The sequence below is a fragment of the Pelophylax lessonae genome (genome assembly GCF_965119305.1).
Source record: "Pelophylax lessonae genome assembly, chromosome: 2".
Classification (NCBI taxonomy): domain Eukaryota; kingdom Metazoa; phylum Chordata; class Amphibia; order Anura; family Ranidae; genus Pelophylax; species Pelophylax lessonae.
This window is the reverse complement of record NC_138769.1, coordinates 150,348,483-150,373,900: the sequence shown is the minus strand read 5'-3', so window position 1 is coordinate 150,373,900 and position 25,418 is coordinate 150,348,483. Positions and strand designations below refer to the sequence as shown.

Here is a 25,418-nt window from a genome sequence, read left to right as displayed (position 1 = left end):
TGTAACATCTTTAGAAAAGGGTTCCTTCTGGGACGACAGCCATGCAGACCAATTTGATGCAATGTGCTGTGTATGGTCTGAGCATAGAAACGTTGACCCCCCACCCCTTCAACCTCTACAGCAATGCTGGCAGCACTCATACGTCTATTTCCCAAAGACAACCTCTGGATATGATGCTGAGCACGTGCACTCAACTTCTTAGGTCGACCATGGCGAGGCCTGTTCTGAAAGGAACCTGTCCTGTTAAACCGCTGTATGGTCTTGGCCACCGTGCCGCAGCTCAGTTTCAGGGTCTTGGCAATCTTCCTATAGCCTAGGCCATCTTTATGTAGAGCAAAATTATTTTTTCAGATGCTCAGAGAGTTCTTTGCCATGAGGTGCCATGTTGAACTTCCAGTGAACAGTATGAGAGAATGAGAGCGATAACACCAAATCTAACACACCTGCTCCCCATTCACACCTGAGACCTTGTAACACTAACGAGTCACATGGATATTTTGACTTGGGGTGTACTCACTTTTGTTGCCAGTGGTTTAGACATTAATGGCTGTGTGTTGAGTTATTTTGAGGGGACAGCAAATTTACACTGTTATACAAGCTGTATACTCACTACTTTACATTGTAGCAAAGTGTAATTTCTTCAGTGCGGTCACATGAAAAGATATAATAAAATATTTACAAAAATGTGAGGGGTGTACTCACTTTTGTGAGATACTGTACATCCACAAGCAAAGACGCATGTTTCCACATGTTTAATGAAGGGCCAACTCCCACCCAGCTCCTCTAGGGGTAACATCATGTTCACTCAGTGGTTTTAGCTGGTGTTTGGGATGCCCTGGAAGTGCTAGAATCCAAAAACTTTGCATGACATGGGCTGGAGAAATGTATTTTATTTCTAATTCAGCAACAAATACTAATGTATAGTGAAATGCACATGTAACAATATAGTTGAAACAATATACCTTTAGAACAAATGTGTTGTCCTTGTCAGGCATTTCCAGTGGCATTGTAGTGCGGACCTCGATAATTGCAGAGAGTGGAATGCTTACTTTAGGTTTGGATGACTGTAAAAGAAAATTTAACACATCGAAAATTACTTATGCATGTTGCCATAACTGGGAATAATTAATATGCTTCATTATAACATAAAAAAAATGAGAGACAGAATTATTTGAAGGCTAACTTTGGGCTAATTTTTTTTTTTTAGTGTCCCACTAGACGTATACAAAAAAATAAATAAATTAGGCCTTGTTTACTGGCTGCATTTTTTACCAACCCCAACCACTCCCTCTTAAACCACAAAAGCAGCAGACTGGGGTGTACATTTGCTGCGGCACAGCAAAATTTATCCCCACTGTCATTCTTGGCAGGCATTATTGCCCACCCAATGTGACCCATTCAACTGAATGAGTGGTGCAAGATTTAAGGGGTTAAAGCAGCCAAACGCCCTCAAAATAGCCATCCATTGCAGATCAACGCAAGTATAAGTGAGCCCTTAGTGTGGAATTCGCTTGAAAGTCATTTGTGAAATGACTGTCAGATAGTTATACGGTTTCTGTACAGAACATATTATATTTACAGCTGTATATATTGTCCCTGTAGTGTTTTTTTTTTTTTTTTTGGACTGAGAAGATAGTATACTTATTAAATAAATGCAATAATAAAATCACGCCATACATTTTGTCCAGGCAAAAAAAAAAAATTGACACACATTTTTCATGTTGTATCCCTCTAAAGACCTTGCAAGTACAAGAAAAACTTCAAACAAAGTTTCTAAGATGTCCAACATTCAGCTCCTCTACCATCTCTCCCGTTTTCACTATTATCAGCAAATATTACATGGCAGGAGAGGATTTTACAATGCAGCCTCTCCTGGTTAAAAGTACGCTTGTAGATAGTCAAGAAGAATTACATTCTTCTCTTAGCCAATATTTTCATTGTTTATCATTAAAGGAAAAGTATGGGCAAAGCACTTAGTTCTGCACTCCTGTGATCAAGAATGCCTGACTGTTAGCTGGCTCTGCCTCCCAATGCGGCACTGAGAGTCTGAGCCAGCTGCTCCCGCCCCTTCCACAGCCTGGCGCTTCAGTTAACGCTGGAAGGGTTAGAACAGAGAACCAGTTATTAACAGTTACTGCTCTCTGCTCAGTGAAGCCCGAGAACTGAGCAATCAGCGGTCGTGTGATAGCTCAGTTCTTGGTCTTAGAGCCAGCGGCGGGACAGATGCTGCAGCGTTGAACTGATAGTGCAGCCACATAGGTGAGTATGATTGTTTTTTTTTAATCCCGTACTTCTCTTTTATTTATTTTTTTCATTTATTTGGTCTGGTATTTTTTTTTTGGTGAATTTGGATGAATTTATGTTCAAAATATATTTTATTGAAAGTCCTTTAATATAAAAGAAGCAAAGAAACATAGCAAACGGATACCAAGTCCATATTGTTACGACATAAAGAAAGATATCATTTTGCAATTAGAACATGTAAAAGTCAAGTGGTATATCATCCACAATCAAATAGAGGATAATACTGAGATCACATATGAGTAAGGATAAGATAACAATGGCAATTGCAAATGCCTTTCCAATCCATAAGCAAGTTAAAGTGGATATCAGAAGAAACTCCTCCAAGAACAAAAATGTCCACTTACAGAGGACTGGTAGAAACACTGACCCCACTTAGGAACACCTAAGAACCAAAACACAAGGTTAACATAGGGTGACTAGGGCACAAATAGAAGGGAAAAATAAACAAAATATACATATTTAGGGGGGATAGAAAAGGCTGATGAGGGAAGAGGGGAGGGACTCCCAGGGGAGCATCAACATACAGAAGTGGATGCTACATATCATTTTAGCTTGCAGCAAGGAGGTCTTTTAATTCTTGAGATTCTCTAAAAACCTTCCAAGACAGCCAAGTTTAATGACACAGGTTGTAGGTGGCCAATTCATGGGCCAGAAAAGTCTCAAAATAGTTAATGTGATCCATCTCAGTTATCCATTCTAGGAGGGCTGGAACCCGCATAAACTTCCAATTATGCAGAAAAATCGCCCGCACCACTGCTAAGAAATGTCGCAGAATGCTCTTTTTAATGGAGCCAGTAATGATCGCTAGCAATCTGTAGGGATTTGGAAAGGCTGCATCTGTGATTTTAGCATATAACGCTAAGATCAAAGTCCAGAGCCTATGAACAGTGGGAGCAGGCACACCAAATATGGGTCAATGTGCCTTGGCTTAGCTGGCATTACTAACAGAGTTCTGTCACAGATGGATAAAGTCAGTGGAGAAGAATTGGACTATATTACATAAGGCGCTTTTCCACTGCATGGTACGGCTCGGTTTGGCGCTGTTCCACTGCATGGTACCGCATGGTACGTGTAAGAACGGTTTGGTACGGTTTGGTACAGAGGCTTTTCCACTACATGGTACGGCTCGGTACAGCTCGCTTAAACAGTACAACCTCGGTTGGGGTTCCAAGCGGGCCGTACCTATACCATATCCCACAATCCTTTGCATGCAGCCTTGATTGTTTGTCACTTCTAGCCACTGATTGGTCAGAGAATCGTTGTAATCCCACCCACTTACTACTTTAGTGGAAAAGCAAACCGAGCCGAGTAGAGCCTATACAGTGCTGAAACGTGCCAACTCGTACCACGCAGCGGAAAAGCAAACTGAGCCGAGATGGGCCAAGCAGTGCCGAATGGAGCCGAGCCGGTACTTGCAGTGGAAAAGTGCCAATAGTTAGGAGTTTAAAAGTAGTCTCATGAGTTCTGCTGGCTAAGGATAGGCTGGATATGTGTAAAAGATTTTGCCCAGTCTTCTGGTGTAATTATCACATAAAGTTCAGTTGCCCAGAGATCTGTGTATTCCGGAAGGTTACAGTATGTCCAGGATACAAGGATGTTATAAATTGTAGACTAAGGTCAGATAAAACGGAAAATTGTATCATACTTACCGTAATTTTCCTTTCCTGGTGCCTATCCATGGCAGCATACAAATGATAGAGCTCCGCCTCGACTCCTCCCTCAGGACTAGTGCATAGCATAAAAGACAAGAAGGTCCCTTCCCCCAGCATTCTCCTGTAATTTAGAATACTGAGGGTGGGGGCGTATGCTGCCATGGATAGGCACCAGGAAAGGAAAATTACGGTAAGTATGATACAATTTTCAGTTTTCCTGGTGCCTCCATGGCAGCATACCAATGATAAATAAATAGCTGACACGGGTGGGATAATGCACACAAAAAGAAAACATTTTTATTCAGAGGACATGACCGAGCTTAGTGCTCTCCTTCCAAAGTTTACAGTTGTAAGGGATCCTGGATCAATTCTGTAATGCCTAATGAAAGTATTACGAGAAGACCAGGATGCTGCCCTGCATACCGTCTCTAAGGAGACGTTGGCCCTAGCTGCTACAGCCCTCGTGGAATGAGCCTTCACCTGTGTTGGAGGCACCAACTTCTTGGATATGTACATTTTTTTGATTAGCTTCACTACCCAGGAGGCTAGAGTTCTGCTAGTGGCATCTTTCCCTCTATTTTTCCCGTGAGGGATGATGAAAAGTCTTTCCGATATCCTAAAAGATTCGGTGGCAGCCAAGTAGGCTTTCAGCACTCTGGCGATGTCTAATTCGTTGCAAGTATCTGAATCCATGTCAGTAAAAACTGGCAATGCCCAGGGTTCTCTTAGGAAAGCTGATGACGCCACTTGGGGACAAAGCCATGAATCGGACGGAGTTCCACCCTACCCGGGAAAAAGGAAATGTGTTCCTCACCAATTCCTAGTGAGTGGAGTTCCGAAATTCTCTTTCCAGATGTTATGGCTAAGAGAAAGACCGTTTTTAAGGTAAGATTCCAAAGTGAAATTTGCTCTACTGGGGCAAACGGCTGATCTGAGAGGACCTCCAAAACAAATGAAAGATCCCGTTTTGGAAAGGAGCGCCTGGCCGGAGGGCGGATCTTTAAAACTCCTCTCAGAAAGGTCACTACTAAGGGGTCTTCTGCCCATCTTCTATTGGATGCGGCCGATATTGCTGCTATCTGAACCTTTAGGAAGCTCAGACCGAGACCCAAATCTAGACCCGTCTGTAAAAAACTGAGGACGTCAATTGTAGAAGGAGAGATCGGATTGAATCCTTTTCCAGAAGCAAAGGTTTGAAACTTGTTCCAGATTTTGTTGTAAACTGCGTTTGTGGAAGGCTTTCTCGCTTTTAGAAGGGTAGAGATGACCTCTGCGGAACAGCCTAAGGTTTCAAACCTCGGCCTTTCAGCTTCCAAACCCGAAGGTCCAGCTTGTGGGGATTCGGGTGAAACATCCTGCCTTGGGATAACAGGGGAGGAAAGGAGGGGATCCTCGTCGGCGGTTCCAGGCTGAGATACATGGCTAGAGGGAACCATGGTCTCTTCGGCCAATAGGGCAGTATTAATAAGACTTGGACTTCTTCCCTCAGAAGTCTTGAGAGAAAACTTGCAATCAGTGGGTGAGGTGGAAAGGCATAAGCCGTCTTGAAGACCCATGGGCATACCAGAGCGTCCACTGCTTCGGCCGATGGGTGAGGAAAGCGGGAGAAGAAACAGATAAACTTGTTGTTGCTCGGAGAGGCAAACAAATCCACCTGAGGATAGTCCCAGAGATTGACTATCTGCTGGAAGATGTGGGGGTGTAGAGACCACTCGTTGCTGTCCGTGAAGTTCCTGGACAGCATATCTGCTTCCATATTCAAAGTGCCTGGAAGATACACGGCTTTCAGGCCGAGGAGATTCTTCTCTGCCCATAAGAGTATTGGCTCCACTTCCCTGAGAAGGGATCTGCTGTGTGTACCCCCTTGTCTCTGAAGATAAGACACGGCTGCTCTGTTGTCCAGACGCAGTACAGTAAGACTCTCTGACCTTTGATGATGGAAGTCAAGGCTAACAGTGCTTGAAAAGCCGCTCTGATTTCTAGGATATTCGACACAATCCCGTTGGTAGGGAAAGGCCACCTTCCCTGTACCCTTATCTCCCCGCAATGGCTCCCCAGCCCTGTCCGCTGATCTTTTGGGAAAGATGTAGTCTCTTCCACTGTGCCAGAAAGGCTACTTGGAAATGCCTCAGATGCCAATGAGACCAGGGGACTAAAGAGATGCAGGCCGACATAGTGCCTATTAGACTCATGCATTGAGATGCTGTCAGGAAGGAACACCGCCGAACTCGGATCATTTTCTGAATAATGGCTTCCCTCTTCTGAGGAGGCAACGAAACTGAACTTTGTTTCGTGTTGAATAAGGCGCCCAGATAAATCATCTCTTGAGTAGGTATTAACTGGCTCTTCTGTAGGTTTATCAACCATCCCATTTCCATTAGTTCCTGCATTAACATTTCCTTGTGGACTATGATCTGGTTTGGGTTGGAGGCCAGAAGCAAGATATCGTCTAAATAGTGGTAGACTCTTAGACCTCTTTCTCGAAGTGGAGCCAAGGATGCGATCAATATCTTCGTGAAGACTCGTGGAGAGGTGGATAAGCCGAAGGTAAGGGCTTGGAATTGGAGGTGCAATTGTCCCACTGCGACTTACAGGTATTTTTGGAAAGAGGGAAGAATTGGGACATGCAGATACGCGTCCTGCAGATCGATAGAGATCATCCAATCCCCTGGCTGAATGGCGTGGATAATCGTTTGCAGGGACTCCATTTTGAACTTTTCGAGAAGAATGTGTCGATTTAGTTTCTTTAGGTCTATAACGGGTCTCCAACCACTTGTTTTCTTTGGGACCAGAAAAAGGGTAGAATAGAATCCCTTGAAGCGCTCTTCCGAGGGAACAGGAACGGCCGCTCTCTGAAGCTGGAGAGATGTCAAGAAATGAGACAGTGCTTGTGCCTTTTGATGGGAGGTCGGCCAAGTTGTCTGTTGGAACGAATCTTGAGGATGACCCAAAAAACTCCAAAAATGGCCCCAACGAATAGTCGATAGAACCCAAGGATCCTGGCAGTGGCTTGACCAGATTGGAAAAAATTGTTTTAGCCTGGCCCCTACTGGTAGGGACAAGGCTAAGTTGGCGTCAAAAAGGTTTTGACACCTCTTGGGGAGCGGTAAGGATTTTATTTTTTCTGGAATTCAGGAAGGAAGCTTGAGTGCCTCTCCAGGGCCTCCTGCCCTCTCTGGCCTGTTTTGGCTGTCTGTAATCCCGCACATTAGATGGACGGAATCTTGCTGTAAATGGCCTTGACTTGCGAGCCCTTCTGTCTTGTGGAAGCATGCCCGATTTTCCGCCCGACACTCTAGAGATGGCTGTATTTAGTTGTTCCCCAAACAAATTTTTCCCGTCAAATGGAATCTTGCACCAGTTCTGTTTGGATGCAAGATCGGCTATCCATGGTTTAAGCCATAAAGCTCTTTTTGCCATCACAGAGTGGAGCATGGCTCTGGCTGAGCAGCGGATGGTATCAATTGCCGCTTCTCCCACAAAATCTGCCGAAACCTTGAGCTCTTCCAGGGCTTTGATTATGTCCTCCTTTGGGACGTCCTGACGTAAGGCGGTCTCGATGTTTCCTGTCCAAGACCTAATAGCGGTGGAAACCGAGGTGAGGGCAATTGCTGATCTGCAAGCTGCACCTGCCGCCAGATAAGTTTTTCGCAGGTCCGAGTCAATCCTTCTGTCTAAAGGATCCTTGAAGGAAGTAGAGTCCTCCATCGGTAATGTAACGTTCTTTGCTAGGCGGACCACTGCTGCATCTACAACTGGCATAGAGGCTAAGGAATGCCTATCCTGTTCAGCCAAAGGGTATAGCTTGTTAATACGTCCCACCGAAAATTTCTTATCCGTTTTCCGCCATTCATTATCAATGACCTCCTTAATTTCTCCCATTAAAGGGAAATAGATCTGTTTCCTTTTAAGGAATGGAAAATAGGATTTGGATTTTTGAGGGGTGGGATCTTCCACTTCCTCCCAGGCAATAGCTTCTTTGACCGCCTGAATGAAGGGCTGAACCAAGGAATATTGGAACCCAGATGGATCCCCTTCTTCTGAAGATCCGTCCGAGTCTGACTCCCTGGCTGGATGCTCTGCCGGATGCACAGGAGTGATAGTTGCGGAGGGACCGGGCCTTTCGGTATCTGGAAAATGAGCAGAAGATTCTGAAACAGATTGGGCCGGAGCCAATGCTAGTTCTGAAATTGAATCCTTAACTGTCTGTTTGATCAAGTCTACTACTTGTTTGCTTTCCTGCTCCCGATTGGCCGCATAATCTCTCAAGCAGTCCTTGCAGACTAATTTATCCGGGAGGGGATTTGCGCCACAAGCCCAACACTTCTTCCTGGAAGTATAAGGAGGGGAAGATGGGGAATAGTCCTTGATCTTGATCTTCCAGATCTATGATGTGAGGATCGGGATCTATATGGACTCTCGTCATCTCGATATCTTGAAGATTTCTCCGATCTCTTGGAATGGACAGGGCTGGTGAGAGAGGGAAAATTCCCATCACTCAAAGACACATGCTCTCTTTTTTTTTAAATACTCACGTAAAGTTGGTCCCATACCTATCAGAAGTGTGAGGATCTTTTGCATGAGATGAGCGACTCATGATATATATACACACACATAGGTACATATACATACATATATACATATACACAAACCCTCCCCTTAGTGCGCACATATAAACATATGTATACAGATATATACACATACATTACATAATTCCAGATGAACACGCATATAATTAAAAAGGAAAATTGCTGTACCTAAGGGCCGGGAAAGCAATTGCAGGGCTTCTTGATAGAGGCAGCTCCACACATTTAATTAAACTGCCTCCTTATATATGCCTTTATTTAGAAAAAAGGGAGGGCCACTGGAGAAAAGTGCTGTTTTAAATTTAACTTAATTGTAAGGGAAAGCGAGTATCGCTTTCCCTTAACCAATATGGCCGCCTGATGCAGGATTATGGAACTGCGCATGCGCCCGCGCATGCGCCCGCGCATGCACCGTGACTCCCGTGACCGTTCCACTGCGCATGCGCCTGCGCACCCGACGCCGCTCCACGAGGACGCCGCGGAGCGCGCATTCGTCCCCGCCACCCCGTCCACCGGAGGAAAACACTGCTGCCGAGGAAGGAGGACCGAGCCTCCTCTGCACAGAAAAAACAGGTAACCTTTTGGAAAAAAACAAAATAAGAATACAATAAATCCCTGGCAAATGAGATAACGAAAACTCCAGCCTAACTCATATCAGTGTTAAAAAGGGAAAGGAACAAACAAAACAAGACACAGTTAATACATATACCATCCTCAGGAAAAACAATGAAATTTATAATAAAATGATAGAATAAAGGGAAACACCTGACCCGGCTGTTTTGCAGACAAGACTCATCCATAAATTTTCAGAAACTGCAGACTGCGTTCCTATGAGGAAACTCTGCTTTTGACCCCAAAAGATCCACAGAAGGGGTTCCCTGCCTTATTAGTGCTATGAGCGACCCAAGAGCAGGGACTGCGTCTGGGAAAGGCTGAACCCAGCGGAAGCTGCCAAATTAAGTAAGGCAGAGGTAGGGACATGCTGCTAACTCTTCACCAGCTCCAGAGGTATGAGGAAAAAAAAGGAGAATGCTGGGGGAAGGGACCTTCTTGTCTTTTATGCTATGCACTAGTCCTGAGGGAGGAGTCGAGGCGGAGCTCTATCACTTGTATGCTGCCATGGAGGCACCAGGAAAACAATTTGCAAAATGGAGTGTGATTGCAAGAATCAGTTTGCCTGGGTGTGAACACCCATGTGATCTGATTCTGAAGCGGCAAAAAAAAGATGCCTTCACCGTTTTTTTTTTTTGCCTTCATCTTTTTGTGCGGTTTGGTGTGAACTGAGTCCATACAAAATGAATCGGCTCAAATCGCACTGCAAATAACTGCATGTGATTTGAATAGGAATGCAGCGCAATCACAAGTGGTGTACCCTACTGCACATATGTGAACCTAGCCAGAAGCAAAAAAAAAAAAATTCTCAAAAGCTGCTCCAAGCAGCATTTTATTAAGCTAGTGTGCATGGAGCCCTAAAGTGGCTGTCAGACATTAAATATGAATAAAGCATATTCTTCTACAGTGTGTACTTGTCCCAATCCAGAGCACTAAGTGTCATTGCTGTCTGCTGCCTCCTCTCTCTGCTATCCGCATGAGTCACTTCTGACTAGTTTTCCTGACACCAAGAGATAAAAAGGTGGAACTCCAGTACACATAATAGCAAGCAAAGAGAAACAAGGCGCCCAATATGACCGGTGAATAAAAGGGCCTGTATTGAAACCTCAGCTGCTCCTTGAGGGACTCCTGGGGTCAGAGTCTGATCAATAGGCAAAACTAAAAAATAAGGGAGCGCTTCTGGTTGTGAAGCGCTCCCTTATTTTTTAGTTTTCCAACTCCAGCACACAGCCTGTGACTGACAGCCTCAGCTCTGTTACTGTGTGCTATGTAAAGAGGGATGTGTAACTACCCACCAATCAGCTCTCACTGGGCTCTGCAGAATGAAACTACAGCTCTTCACCCCCTGCTTTCTGAAAGCTCAAGCAAGCTGTATGAATTATGCACTTTGAACTCTTGTAGAAAAGAGAGGACTGATCGATTATCAGCAAGGCGCTTACCCGATATATCCGTATCGGCCCCCGGAACTGGCCAATATTTTTGTGACGTAATTCTGTCTTCTTAGACCGCCTCCCTCGCATTGGACAGCCTCGTCTGGAGTCGGGACTAGTCTCCCGGGAGTGTATCACAGCCATACACCCACCCACAGCAGCCTGGTGCCAACCAGCCAACCACACCCACAGGCCCTGTACCAGCCAGCCACCCACAGGCACTGTACCAGCCAGTCACGCACAGGCCCTGTACCAGCCAGCCAGTCACCCACAGGCCCTGTACCAGCCAGCCACCCACAGCCCCTGTGCCAGCCACCCACCCACCACAGGGTGCCAGCCAGCCACCCACCCACTCCAGGGTGCCAGACAGCCAGCCACCCACCACAGGGTGCTAGACAGCCAGCCACCCACCACAGGGTGCCAGACAGCCAGCCACCCACAGGCCCTGTACCAGCCATCCACAGGCACTGTACAAGCCAGCCGACCCACAGGCCCTGTACCAGCCAGCCACCCACAGGCCCTGTGCCAGCCACCCACCTACCAGAGGGTGCCAGACAGCCATCCACCACAGGGTGCCAGCCAGCCAGCCATCCATCCACCACAGGGTGCCAGACAGCCAGCCACCCACCACAGGGTGCCAGACAGCCAGCCACCCACAGACAGGGTGCCAGACAGCCAGTCACTCACAGGCCCTGTACCAGCCAGCCACATGTACTGTAACAGCCAGCCGCCCACAGGCCCTGTACCAGCCAGTCTCCCACAGTCCCTGTGCCAGCCACCCACCTACCACAGGGTGCCAGCCACTCACCACAGGGTGCCAGACAACCAGCCACCCACCACTGGGTGCCAGACAGCCAGCCAGCCACCCACCACAGGGTGCCAGCCATCTACCACAGGGTGCCAGCCATCCACCACAGGGTGCCAACCAGCCAGCAATGCACCACAGGGTGCAAGCCAGCCACCCACCACAGGGTGCAAGCCAGCCACCCACCACAGGGTGCCAGCCAGCCATCCACCACAGGGTGCCAGCAAGCCAGCCACCCACCACAGGGTGCCAGACAGCCATCCACCCACCAAAGGGCACCAGCAAGCCAGCCATTAAGCATTAAACAAAAATTAACATGTTCAGTACAAGGTTTGTGTCAAAAATTGTCTTTATTTTTCAAATCTTTAAATGTACAAAATATCGGACCATATCGGCCGATACCGATACATTGTGACCAAAATATCGGTATCGGCCCTGAAAAAAACATATCGGTCTATCCCTACTGCAGATAAAAAGGTACAGCTTATGTAGGAGGATTTGTATTATCTCTGTGTATCAACTGAGACCAGTCACTTCACTGGGTATACTGTATGTAAGAGTTTATAATACAGCTTAGTCACCTCCTTGCACCCAGCCTGTAATTGGGAAATTACATGTGTATGTAACACAGCGAATCGGCTCCTGGTGCTGCCCCTCCCTACTGCTGTATAGGGAATTACAAGAAGCATAAAAGCAGCAAATTCAGGTACTAAAGCCTCGTACACACGCGTCGAAATTCGGCCAGGAATTTTCGTCCGACGACCGATCTGCCGATTTTCGGCTTGTTAGTATGATGCTTCCGGCAACCGACTCCGACTTTTCGGCCGAAAAAATTCTGGTGTGCAGACTATAAAATTTTTGTCCTCCGTCAAAACACGTCCGATTTTCGTCTCATTAGTACAGATTTCGATGGGGAAAAATCTTATGAGCAAGACTAGGCATGCTCAGAGATGAAAGAACACAAAGAAAGCAATCAAACACATGACATCACTTCTGAAGTAGAATTTTGTCGTGCGGGAAAATTCGTGTGCAGTCTAGGCACATTCCAACCAACAAAACACAACTCTGGACAAAAGACGGACGACCGGTCGGCGGAAATTCGTTGCCTGTGTACTAGGCTTAAGGCTTCATTCACATCAATGCATTTTTCATGCTTTTTGCAGAAATGCACAACAATTTTTTAACATGGGATCCTATGGAACATGTTCACATGAATGCATTTTTGTGTCTCTGCATTTTTGGAAAGGGTCAGGGACTTTATTTAAATGCAAAACAGTGCTTTTTTTTGTTCAATAAACGTAAGTGAAGAAGCTGCAGAAAAGCTTGTAGTGTCTCTTTTCCATGATTTTGCCGCGATTCGCATTTTTCATTTTTAATTCTGCCCAACAACTAACCCCCCCCCCCCCCCAAAAAAAAGCATAAAAAACACAAATCGCGGTAAAAAAAAAAAACACGTGGAAAGCACAACAAAAAAACACGACAGCAATCGAGCCTTACACTAGCTACAATAAAAAAAAAATAATTGAATGATTTCAATGATGGATTTATAACTGTAATTTATAACTTTTATATTTATATATATATATATATATATATATATATTTGTATATTTTAATTTTATAACTATAATTTATATCAATTACATTTTTTAAAATTGTCAACATCATTATTAATGATGATAGTCTATTTTCCCTGTTTAGATGAAATAATTATTCTTGTTTAAGAAAAGGGTATTGTCCTTATCAGATTTTGCAATTCCCCATTAGGAACAACTGAAATCTCAATAATGGCCCTGGGCATCAGTGTTCTTATTAAATCAGACTCAGTATTACAAAAGTGAAGTCTGAAATGTAAAATATACATGTAATCATTATGAGTATCTGCCTAAAGTTTAATCGAATTAGGCCCATTCTATTTGTATTATGTGTATGAAACAAGGTGAATATTCTACTGGATAGAACCGTAACATTTCCCTAATGATCTGGCAGACAAGGGAGATTAAACAGGTTTTTACTTTGAAATGTAAATAGCAGGGTTGCCTCTTCGCCTCCATTTGTTAAGGCTGCCATTAAGTTCATGGCACTCCCACCCAGATCAATTAGTCCGACCACAAAGGAAAGTAAGGGTGAGCATATATGGCTCCGAGAAGTGCAGCTGATGCCAAGACAAGCAATTTGAATATTTGGCTGGATTTCTTTGTGTGCGGGAAAAATCTGTTTGGCTCGTGTGTGCTCTGATACAACTGTATACATACAATGAGTCAATGAGTAGTTCCAGTGTTGGTCAGGCATATAAAAGGCACTTAGGAAATCAAGCCTTAATGTAAGAGGCAAACAGACAATCAAAGAATATATACTTGAAACCATAAAAAACAGTAGCTGGATATTGAAATAGTGCTGATAACAAGGAAATGTCAGCCTTCCTGTAAATTGAATCTCTAATGTTTTAACCTGCTGTACGTGTCTATAAGCTACCTGGCGCCAATCTCTGTCCACTGAGAGCACTTTGCTGGCAACGTGCTCATGCATAAAGCTTGCTAAACACTATCAGGGCTTGTTCACACTAACATCTGCAGCAAGTGTACACAAACCGCGGCCGCAGTGCTTTGCTTCAGTGCCGGTTCACATTTGTGCGATGCGGGAACGCTGCGATTATGCAGCGTGATCCCACATCGCATCCGCACCTCTGGCAGTTCACACTGCCATATGCGATACACAGGGGGTGTCAATTAAAAGTTAACGACACCCCCAGTTGCGATTGCATATCGCAGTGCGATCTGCAAGTTCCCACAGAATCGGATCGCACTAGTGTGAACCACTATGCGATCCGATTCTGCTGCGGATAAAAAAAAAAGCCTCATGTGCAAGTTTAGTGCGGATGCGGTGCGAATTCAGCCATACAAAGTGTATGGCTGAAATTTGCACCGCACATGAGATCGCATGTAATTTAGGAGCAGTGCGCTCCGAATTACATGCGATCTCCGCGATCGCACTAATGTGAACCGGGGCTTAGTGTTGCAGCAAGATTTATACTCCATGTCGCTTTTAGAGGCCAGTATCGCCTGCTGAATGAAACCCATTCAAGTGAATGAGGCTGCTCTGCAACCGCCCCAAAATTTTGTGCAATGCATGCAGAAACTTCAGAGGAAACTTCGAACTAACAAATTTCTAACAGTGAATGTGATTTTTGTTTGGGAAATCACTATTCATTACCTAAGCAATTTTGTTAAAAGCACATAATATTTGTAATTATTTTTGAATGACATTTGTTCAGTTATCAAATGTACAAAACATTCATTAATCAAACTCATACATTCATTCTAAAATCTATTAGTATATAGAGAGCTTTAGACATAGCAGGTGGGTGGTGGTAATTGGGTGATGCTTAAAAGAGAAGTATAGGTTTATGCTTTTTTTTAGATTATCTCTTACCTAGGTGGATGCTGCATCTGTCCCCCAATGCCTCTACACTGAGAACCGAGCGATCGAACACCGCCGATTGCTCGGTTCTAAAAGCTCCCTGAGCAGAGAGCTGACTGTAAGTCAGCATCTCTCTGCTCTGCCATCTCCTCACTAATTGTAGCGCTGGGCTGTGGGGGAGTTGGCCGGCTCAGGCTCTTAGCGGCTTGCTGAGAGGCTGAGCCGGGTGTCTGCCCAGGCACCTGGTGGATCCAGACTCCATTATGGAGATGACGCGGTCCCTGGACCGACTTCAGTGATGTCAGCAGAGAGCGGGCTTCAGTCCTTTTCCTTTAATACCAAAGTCAAAGCATATTCCCAAAGTCAAGGCCTACTTAGCAAGCAGAAAACAATTGCAAACAGGGAACTGAAAAGGTTTTTATCTGGGCAAGGAAAGTTCCGTATATACTCCAGTATAAGCCGACCCGAATACACCTAATTTTACCACAAAAAACTGAGAAAACGTATTGACTCGAGGATAAGCCTAGGGTGGGAAATGCAGAAGCTACCGGACCCAACTGGACCACTACGAGACCCAAAACAGGGGCTGCAGACATGGTACAGGAGATTCAGGGCTGTGGGCATGGTACAGGAGATGGTACAGGCATGGTACAGGAGATGGTACAGGCGATGGTACAGGCATGGTACAGGAGATGGTACAAGTATGGTAAAGGAGATGGTACAGGCATGGTGCAGGAGATGGTACAGGCATGGTACAGGAGATGGTACAAGTATGGTAAAGGAGATGGTACAGGCATGGTGCAGGAGATGGTACAGGCATGGTACAGGATATGGTACAGGCATGGCGCAGGAGATGGTACAGGCATGGCACAGATGGTACAGGAGATGCAGTGCTGCGGGCATGGTACGTACCATGCCCGCAGCACTGCATCTCCTGAGGAGATACTGGGGCTGCGGAGGAGTCTCATGCGCCATGCTCCCGGGAATAGCCGAACGTGTACGGGCTTTTCCGAGCGGCGGGGCATGCGCACTGACCGGGGAAAAGGTACGTGAGACCGTGACCCGGGGGTTGGGTCTTTTTTCAGCATGAAAAAAACATGCTGAAAAAGTCGGCTTATACTCAAGTATATACGGTAATAGAAGGCACTTTGATGCTTGCCCTTTGGTAGCACCTTTGGTTTCACATGATCAGACCTGATGACAGGTTAATTTAAAGTGGACCTGAATTCAAATAATGAAGATTTGCTGTCTTATAAGGAACATCTAGAAATGCTAGCTGTGCCCAGTACCCTGAAAATTTGACCTTTTCTTGGATGCCTCCTAAAAAGAATCAGAGCTCTTCCTTTGCCTAGGTACTCCAGTGCATTAAACCTCATAGTGGTATATCTGTAGTGTGATATAATCTAAGGCTCCTTTCACACGGGCCGTGCACCCGACGGAGTCCGTTTTGCTCAGCGGGGATCGATCCGCCAATCCCCGCTCAGCAGGCGGGTGACAGCTCCGTCTCTGCTCTGTCTGCAGAGACGGAGCTGTCAGATCCCCGCTCTCCTCTATGGGATATCGGATGATAACGGACTGCCTGTCTTTTTTCATCCGATTTTATCCGATCCAATCCTCCAGACGGATGGAAAATAGAGTTTTCATCAGTCCGGATTTCACAGGCAGGATGGGATCGAATAGCAGCGGGTGTCTCCGCTGACATCCCCTGCTCCATAGGGATGCATGGAGCACCCTATCAGGTCTGCCTGAAAAACTGACAGGCGGATCGGATCAGAAAGCCTGCGTGAAAGGGGGCTAACACACTGGTGCCTCTGACTGCTAGTCTCACAAGGCGTGCCTATAAGCAGAACCCTACTCACTAGTCTTAGGAGATGTGGAATGAGATTTGGTGATGTCACTACTGTGCTGCTCCCTGGCAGGAAATAAAGTTGTATCAGAGGACACGCAGTGAAAGGATTCCCTGCCTATACTTTATTTATTTTGTAGATGTGTTTTTTCACCCCTTCCGCTGCTTCTAGATCATTACCCCTCATTCATCAGATCACCAGCCATGGCAGAGGCAGCACTAACATGAGGAATCCAAGGCAGCACTAGCATGAGGAGTCCTGCTGCTCTACCAAGATAACTGTCTCTACCTAAAAATACAGTGTGACTCACAATTCTCAGCTTAACATCATCTTTCACATTATACAAAAAAATTGGGATAACTTTACTGTTTAGTTTTTTTAAATTAATTAAAATTAATTTTTTTCCCAAAAAACTGCGTTTTAAAGACCACGCGCAACTACGGTGTGACATAAAATATTGCAACGATCGCTATTTTATTCTCTATGGTATCTGTTAAAAAACATATAAATATATAATATTTGGGGGTCCTAAGTAAATTTCTAGCAAAAAATACTGAGTTTAACTTGTAAGCAACAAGTGTCCCAAAAAGGCTTCGCTTTAAAGAGGTTAAACTGCCCTCACTTACAGACGGATGTTCATTCCTTTGACCTAAGACTCCATTCACACCTGAGCGTATCGTTTTTAGGCGGTTTTTTTCGGGTGTTTTTCAAGCATTTTTTTAAGTGTTTTTCCAGACATTTTTTGCAGGTGTTTGGAAGCAGGCATTAACATTTAACATCTAACATAAACGCCTGTGATCTGCCAAAAAAAAAAGCTCATATATTTTTTTGAGCTTTAGGTGTTTTGCTTCAGGCGACAAAACGCTCATATGTGAACAGGGACCATTGAAATGAATAGGATTTTGCTTGTTGGGCGTTTTTAGACTCCAAAGATGAGCGTTTCATGAGCTGAAAAACGCTCAGGTGTGAACAGGGCCTTAAAGAATGTTGAAAAACATGTGCCAGAGGCTGTTTTTGTTTTTTACAGCTGTGAGTGAGCAGAGAACAGCTCTCCTCTGTATGAATCGAGGACATGCTGTTTTAAGATCGTGAGGGGGGGGTGGGTGAATCGAGAGTGCGATTTTTTTAAGGATTAATCGTACAGCTCTAATAAAAATATATATATATATATATATATATATATACAGTCAGGTCCATAAATATTGGGACATCGACACAATTATAATCTTTTTGGCTCTATACACCCCCACAATGGATTTGAAATGAAACAAACAAGATGTGCTTTAATTGCAGACTTTCAGCTTTAATTTGAGGGTATTTACATCCAAATCAGGTGAAAGGTATAGGAATTACAACAGTTTGTATATGTGCCTCCCACTTTTTAAGGGACCAAAAGTAATGGAACAATTGGCTGCTCAGCTGTTCCATGGGCAGGTGTGTGTTATTCCCTCATTATCCCATTTACAAGGAGCAGATAAAATGTCCAGAGTTCATTTCAAGTGTGCTATTTACATTTGGAATCTTTTGCTGTCAACTCTCAATATGAGATCCAAAGAGCTGTCACTATCAGTGAAGCAAGCCATCATTAGGCTGAAAAAACAAAACAAACCCATCAGAGAGATAGCAAAAATATTAGGTGTGGCCAAATCAACTGTTTGGAACATCCTTAAAAAGAAAGAATGCACCGGTGAGCTCAGCAACACCAAAAGACCCGGTGAGCTCAGCAAGACCAAACAACTGTGGTGGATGACTGAAGAATTCTTTCCCTGGTAAAGAAAAACACCCTTCACAACAGTTGGCCAGATCAAGAACACTCTCCAGGAGGTAGGTGTATGTGTGTCAAAGTCAACAATCAAGAGAAGACTTCACCAGACTGAATACAGAGGGTTCACCACAAGATGTAAACCATTGGTGAGCCTCAAAAACAGGAAGGCCAGATTAGAGTTTGCCAAACAGCATCTAAAAAAGCCTTCACAGTTCTGGAACAACATCCTATGGACAGATGAGACCAAGATCAACTTGTACCAGAGTGATGGGAAGAGAAGAATATGAAGAAGGAAAGGAACTGGTCATGATCAAAAGCATACCACCTCATCAGTGAGACATGGTGGAGTCATGGCGTGGGCATGTATGGCTGCCAATGGAACTGGTTCTCTTGTATTTATTGATGAAATCTGAAGTGTTTCGGGCAATATTATCTGCTCATATTCAGCCAAATGCTTCAGAACTCATTGGACGGCGCTTCACAGTGCAGATGGAAAATGACCCGAAGCATACTGCGAAAGCAACCACAGTGCAGATGGACAATGACCCGAAGCATACTGCGAAAGCAACCAAAGAGTTTTTAAGGGAAAGAAGTGGAATGGTATGCAATAGCCAATCAATCGCCTGACCTGAATCCGATTGAGCATGCATTTCACTTGCTGAAGACCAAACTGAAGGGAAAATGCCCCAAGAACAAGCAGGAACTGAAGACAGTTGCAGTAGAGGCCTGGCAGAGCATCACAAGGGATGAAACCCAGCGTCTATTGATGTCTATGAGTTCCAGACTTCAGGCTGTAATTGACTGCAAAGGATTTGCAACAAAGTATTAAAAAGTGAAAGTTTGATTTATGATTGTTAATCTGTCCCATTACTTTTGGTCCCTTAAAAAGTGGGAGGCACATATACCAACTGTTGTAATTCCTACACCGTTCATATATATATATAGATAGATAGATAGATAGATAGATAGATAGATAGATAGATAGATAGATAGATAGATAGATAGATAGATAGATAGATAGATAGATAGATAGAACATTTTAATAGCAGTGTTACCAGATGAAAACATCAGGTACTACAGATCATGATAAATGGAGGGGGATGGCTCAGAAAAATGTATGCATTATTTTTATAACTTTTTTCTGTTAATGAGACAACTTTTTTTAGATAGAGAAGAGAAGGGTTAGAACCTCTGCAAAGTTTTTATTGCCCTTTTGGGTAGATTTCCCCTCACTTCCTGTCAAGGGCACTGCTACGAATCATGGGGACCCATAACAAAATTCTGATAGGGCCCCCCATCTCTCTCTCTGTAGAAGCTTGCAGTGTCAATCAATTGTGACAATACCTGACACTAATCTTAACAATAAATATACCCAAATCAAGGACAGGCAGCAAGAGAGCTGTCAGCATAGTCAGTACACTACAAGGGTACAGTGCTATAGATTGGAGGTAAAGTTGTATTAGCAATATTAATAATAATAAATATAATGATATTGGCTGTCCTATAATGTTTTAGCCAAGGAAAAACTCTGGGATTCTTTTTACTGCATTATTCAATTCAGACTATAGAAATTCAGAGTTCAATAAATCTACACAGTGCAACAAAAAAGAGTCTCTCCAATTAAAATGGTGATGCTAATAAGTACTGTTTTTTTTGTAGATGAAACTAGATGATAGTGCTCCGTGCTACTAAATAACGTGCAAAGTTCTTTCAAAGTGTAAACAGTCCACCCAAAAAGATGCTTCAAAATAAGTGCTTCAAAAAAGTGTTTCGAAAAATTCTTGCAATTTTTTCTCCGCACCAAAGTGACTGTGCTGTGCAAAGAAAGAAGCTCCTCCCAAGTATCCCCCCTAATCCTTCAACCGCCAGTGCCCTCACGTGGGACTGCACTCACCGGAATACTGTATATTGACCATCTAAGCCTATACTTAGGGAGGTCATTATATGCTGTGACCACTGATCTATCTTAGGCTCTCCAAAAGCCAGTGTGCTCTGTATTCATGTTGTTATACAAGAGAAGGAACCAAAATAGCCATCATAGTGCAGTACCTCTGCTCCAGACCATCCAGGAGCCAGTGTGTGTTCCAACCAGTGGAATGATACGGTGAAGAGTGAAGAGGGATTAGAACACTTGTCAGTTTTTACTGATGACTATGCCCTCGTTAGGGAGATTCACCCTCTCTATTTGTGCTGTTTATCATTGAAAGTGAAAATTAAAAAAAATCCCAAATTTTGGGTTGTACCCAGAAAATTAATAGAGGGGAAATCTTTAATTGGGGACACTAGTTATTGTGACCTTAAGAAATTCCCTTAATTTGCAGGGATTTCCTCTCACTTCCTGTTTGGCAATGGGACAGGAAGTGAAGGGAAATCTCCGCAATGGGACAGATGGCGAAAAAAAACAATCAGACAGGGGTTATAACTATCCCTTACTCTTTCTAAAGTGAAAAAAAAAGTTTTGCTTATGGTTCTACTTTAATGCCGGCAAATAATAAGAGTGTAAAGGGGTACTCTCCCTTTTAGATTGTAAGCTCTAATGAGCAGGGCCCTCTGATTCCTCTTTGTTCCAAATTGTATTTTAACTGTAATGTCTGCCTTCATTGTGTTAAGCGCTGTGCAAACTGTTGGCGCTATATAAATCCTGTATAATAATAATAATAATAATACTAAATAACATTAAAAGCCACTTTATTATACATATGTAAAAACCTAAGAAACATATTTTTATCGCCATCTTGTGGACAAATATGGTGTGGTCATACCATCTTTGTCCTATTGAAAATGCTAACAATACTTAAAACCATTAAAAATAGAGTGAAATAAAATAAAATAAAACTATTTAAAAATTAGTAGGATACCCATAAGGATAACCTAATGCAATTTTTTTTCATAAGGAGGAATGACCTAGTGCTAATTTTTCAAATCTGTGATAAAACAGTCCAAATCTATATAGATGCTCATGCCATGGGGAGTTAAGGTGTCTAATTCATAGATCCAACATGTTTCATTTTCTTGAGGTCTGGCCCCCTCCAATGTCTGTTGACCTTATCTTTGCCCAAAAAAAATGTAATAGACTGTGATCCTTATTATGAAATAAAACAGAAAAGGTTGGATACACTATGCTTTTGATAACCCTTATGTAGGGCTGGGCGATTTTGCCTAAAAAAAAAATCTTCGATTTTTAAAGAAAAATTCGAGTTTCGATTCGATTTTCGATTTTTTTTTCAATGCACTTAAAAAATGACTGCAGACATCAGATATAGTGTCAAAAGTGCAACTTTATTGCTATGATTGTCCTCAAGAGTTAAAATGCGTAGAATCCCAAAACAAAAAGTAAATGAGGCTCTGTCATTCAACAATTTCAAGCTTTAACCCAGGTTTAAGCAAAAGTGCAACAACTTCACAGTAGCTTAAATTTACTGTTCAAGAAATCAGATAATTACAAATTTTGTAACATATAACATTACAATTAAAAAAATAAACTCGTCTCAGTTCATAGTGTGAATTGTGAATATAAAAAATGAAACATGCCTGTGGCAGACATATAGCCTGCTCAAAGAGTGAACAAATGTAAACTTTTATCTATTACAACAAAACACATGCTTGTTAGATCTCTGAAACATTGTGCATGCTCATTCTAAACATTTTTTGCAAGAAAGATGAGCCTGTCCACAACCTCTGGCTTAATGCAGGCCCGGTTGCAGGTAACTATTCCCCCACCCACACTAAATACCCTCTCTGAGGGGGCAATAGTGGCTGGAATAGAAAGATATATTTTTTAGCCAGTAAGCTTAGCCTTGGAAAGTTGGGCTGATGCAGCTTCCACCATTCAAGAGGATCTGTGTCTGGCTCTATGTCTGGACAGGTGTAGCTAGTCTCTGTCTGTACCTATCACAGCCCCTGTACAGGTATAACCCCGCCTCCCCTCAGACGCACCGCCCGCTTCCTCTCCCGTCAGCTGACGTCACATCCAGGCCTGGCGGTGGCCGCTGATTGGCTCGTTCCTCGTAGACTCTGAGCAGAGATGGCAGCGGCAGCGGCGGTAGTCCGGTTACTGGGGAGTTCTCGCGTGTTGTTGCCGATTCCCGGGCCTGGCTGTGCGGTGTGCAGCGGACTAGGAGCTGGCTGGTCCCCAGGGCGGCCCGCCTGTACAGGTAAGTGTCCCGCATGCAGGCCATGGGGGCCCCTGAGTGACCTCTAGTGCTCTAGTGTGTGTGTACTGTCTATGGTTACGCGGGGCGGGGGCTGGCTCATATCGCGCTATGGAAAAAACTATAGTGGCAAAAAACTTGAGTTTGAAAAAATAAAATCGTTTTACACTAAAAAATCGATTTATCGATTTAATCGATTTTTTGCCCAGCCCTACCCTTATGCATATATTTGAATATGTTCATTAATTCTTTTTGAAATTTTTTTGGTAGTCCTACCCTGGAGGCCGCACAGGCACTCCATCATGTAGGTAACAAATGTACTATCCAAAGAAATTTAATTATTTCATACTGTTTCCCTGTGTGTTTAAATTGGAAAGCAGTATGCTTTCTGTTATCAAGTTTGCTAATTCTACATGGCTGGCATCTTCTACACCTGTAAAAGCCTACCTTATCCAGAAAGATAGAAATTATTTTTCAGTACACTCAGATTCTGTACATTTTTTAAAATGTTTGTTCTCATACCCGGTGCTCTTCTGTTATTAAAACTAGGCTTAGATGGTAATATTTTGGCCAACATGGGATCTCTCATTAGGATGGGCCAATGTTTTTTAAAATATTATCGATCTCTTAGTGCAATTAATCTACACAGCTAAGCAAATGCTTTTTACTGCACACAAGGAATCTATGACTAGCAATGATCCTTTAGCCCTTCTATACTGAAAACCCAACTATTTAATTTTCCTTAACACCTTCCCTAATAGACCAACCCCAGGCACCATAGCAGCTGCATGGGCTACTATGCTATTAACAGAGACACAGAAAGCCCAGTTGATGTAAGGAAAACTGAACTGGGCTGGGTAGTTTGATGACAAGGAAAGCTGATAAACTTGTGGGCAGGACCTACTCGTCCTGCACGCGGGGCAACCTTTCGTAGGGAGTACATCCATCAATGTCCGGGACCAGGTGGAGACTTTGGTCATGTGAAAAATATAACATAAAGGCAGTTCCCCAACTTAGAGATGAGCCTTCACTGAGTGCAGCAATAAAATACAGAATTCCTCTGAAAAGTGCTGTCCCGTGTCACTACACACTGTAATGAAGGTTGCATTAGAAGGGACATGCTGAGCTTGAGCCCACTCCACCAGTCCAGCGTACCTCTGTTACCTCACACTCCGTAACAGAATGGGGTCTGGCCGTGCACCTAGCGTAGAACTCTTCACTTCCCGTACCTCCTGACCAGGAATAAGATCTCCGTAATGCGAGTTCGGATCTGGATGCTTTTGGATACCGACCACTAGGGAGAAAGCCAGACATGCAGAGAACCTGTCACCTTACCAGGTACCACGCCTGGTTGCTTGTAGTTTGTTCCTTCACTTGGATACCCATAACAACTACACTCCTCTTCTTGACTTGCCAAGTTAACCCTCTTTATAACAATGTTACTTTATACCCCTTTGTACATTACAGATCCCTGGTACTTTTGGATATGCCCTTTTGAATAACTTCAGACAAGGCTTAGAATGTAACTTTACTGAACAAGAGTGGCATAAAAGTTCAACATGAACAATGTCCTTCCCCTAACCCTAACTATAGTAGTGTGGCTGCCCAGGCATACCTCTGTGAGGTATAGCATTGTCCATGGCTTGGATGTCTCAGAAAGTACAGGGTCTTCAGAGGACTGCAAGGCACAACATCCCCAAGACTACAAGCAGAACAGAACCAACCATTTCAACTTGGAAGCCCCCTGGACTTCAGCCTTCCAGCATGGGCTGGCTAGGACCAAAACGCCCGAGAACTGATATTACAGTTAACCCTTTCCCCGGCCTGGGCCAGCCTCTAGCGTACTAGAACTAACACATTTCAACCAGCCTACAAACTGATGAGATAAATCTGATTGTTTTCTATATCTTTTTTGCTTTCTGCGCTGCTAGATACAGCTACCCATATGTGGGCTGATATGTTGCCTAAGATAGACAATGAGATATCTGGCTCCAGATATCCTCCAAAGAGCACCAGCATATGTTGCAATTCTCACCTACAAAAGCACACCCTGCTTCGTCCCTTCATTCTACTCTAAAGAAGAGTGAAGGATCAGGCAGACTCACTGGAAGATTTTCAACAAGCTGCAAAATCTATCTAATAATCAATCTGATGCCTCCAACTACAAAAGGTGCTTGTTATCACCCTCTCAGCAGATTCAAACACTAGCAACATTTGTATAAAAAATGCAGCCTGTAGCATCCTGTGAAAGAAGAAGCTAGATGCTTACATCTCCAGCAGAAGGGGAGTCAAGGCTTTGTTTTCTTTCACAGTTATCGATGGCCCTGTTATCTGACATTTCCGTGTGTGTCGAGTAGTGTGGCCAACACTGGGTGCTGTCATTCTGTGCTGTGTCATTCTGTGGCCCCCACTGGGTGCTGTGATAAATAAATACCATACAGTATTACACTATGTCCCTTGTTCATTACTTTTTGGCACATACTTCTGAGTGATACCGGTGGGTACTCTGGAACATACCGTTACTGGGAGCCTAAATAGGAGCCATAGGAAGGCGCAAGTGGATATCGCTGGGCTGCTGGATTTGCTCTAATAAACCCGCTATATACCCCTGTGTGGGGTGGGTGTTTCTGGTAAGTGGGCTCTCTTACCAGAAAGGATCACCTAGCACCTCATCACTTACCACTTACCACGGAGTCACCCCTCTTTTTGAATCATTCACCAGAGTGTTGTCACCTATATTGGATTGGGGATCACATACCTGCTTGTGGTCACTGCATGTGACATATAGACTGTTTATTCATATTGGACTTTCTCTGCAGTGTACACCGAATACCGTTTATTGTTGGC

The 25,418-nt window shown here is 43.9% G+C and overlaps 1 protein-coding gene across 1 annotated transcript in view; it reads right to left on the bottom strand.

Moving 5' to 3' along the window:
- SH2B2 (SH2B adaptor protein 2) overlaps positions 1-25,418 on the bottom strand; it is a 173,836-nt gene that overhangs the window by 31,503 nt on the left and 116,915 nt on the right. Inside the window, exon 3 of the mRNA XM_082244944.1 lies at positions 963-1,064. Within this exon, the coding sequence (XP_082101070.1) occupies positions 963-1,064 (102 nt within the window). The remainder of the gene's footprint in view (positions 1-962; positions 1,065-25,418) is intronic.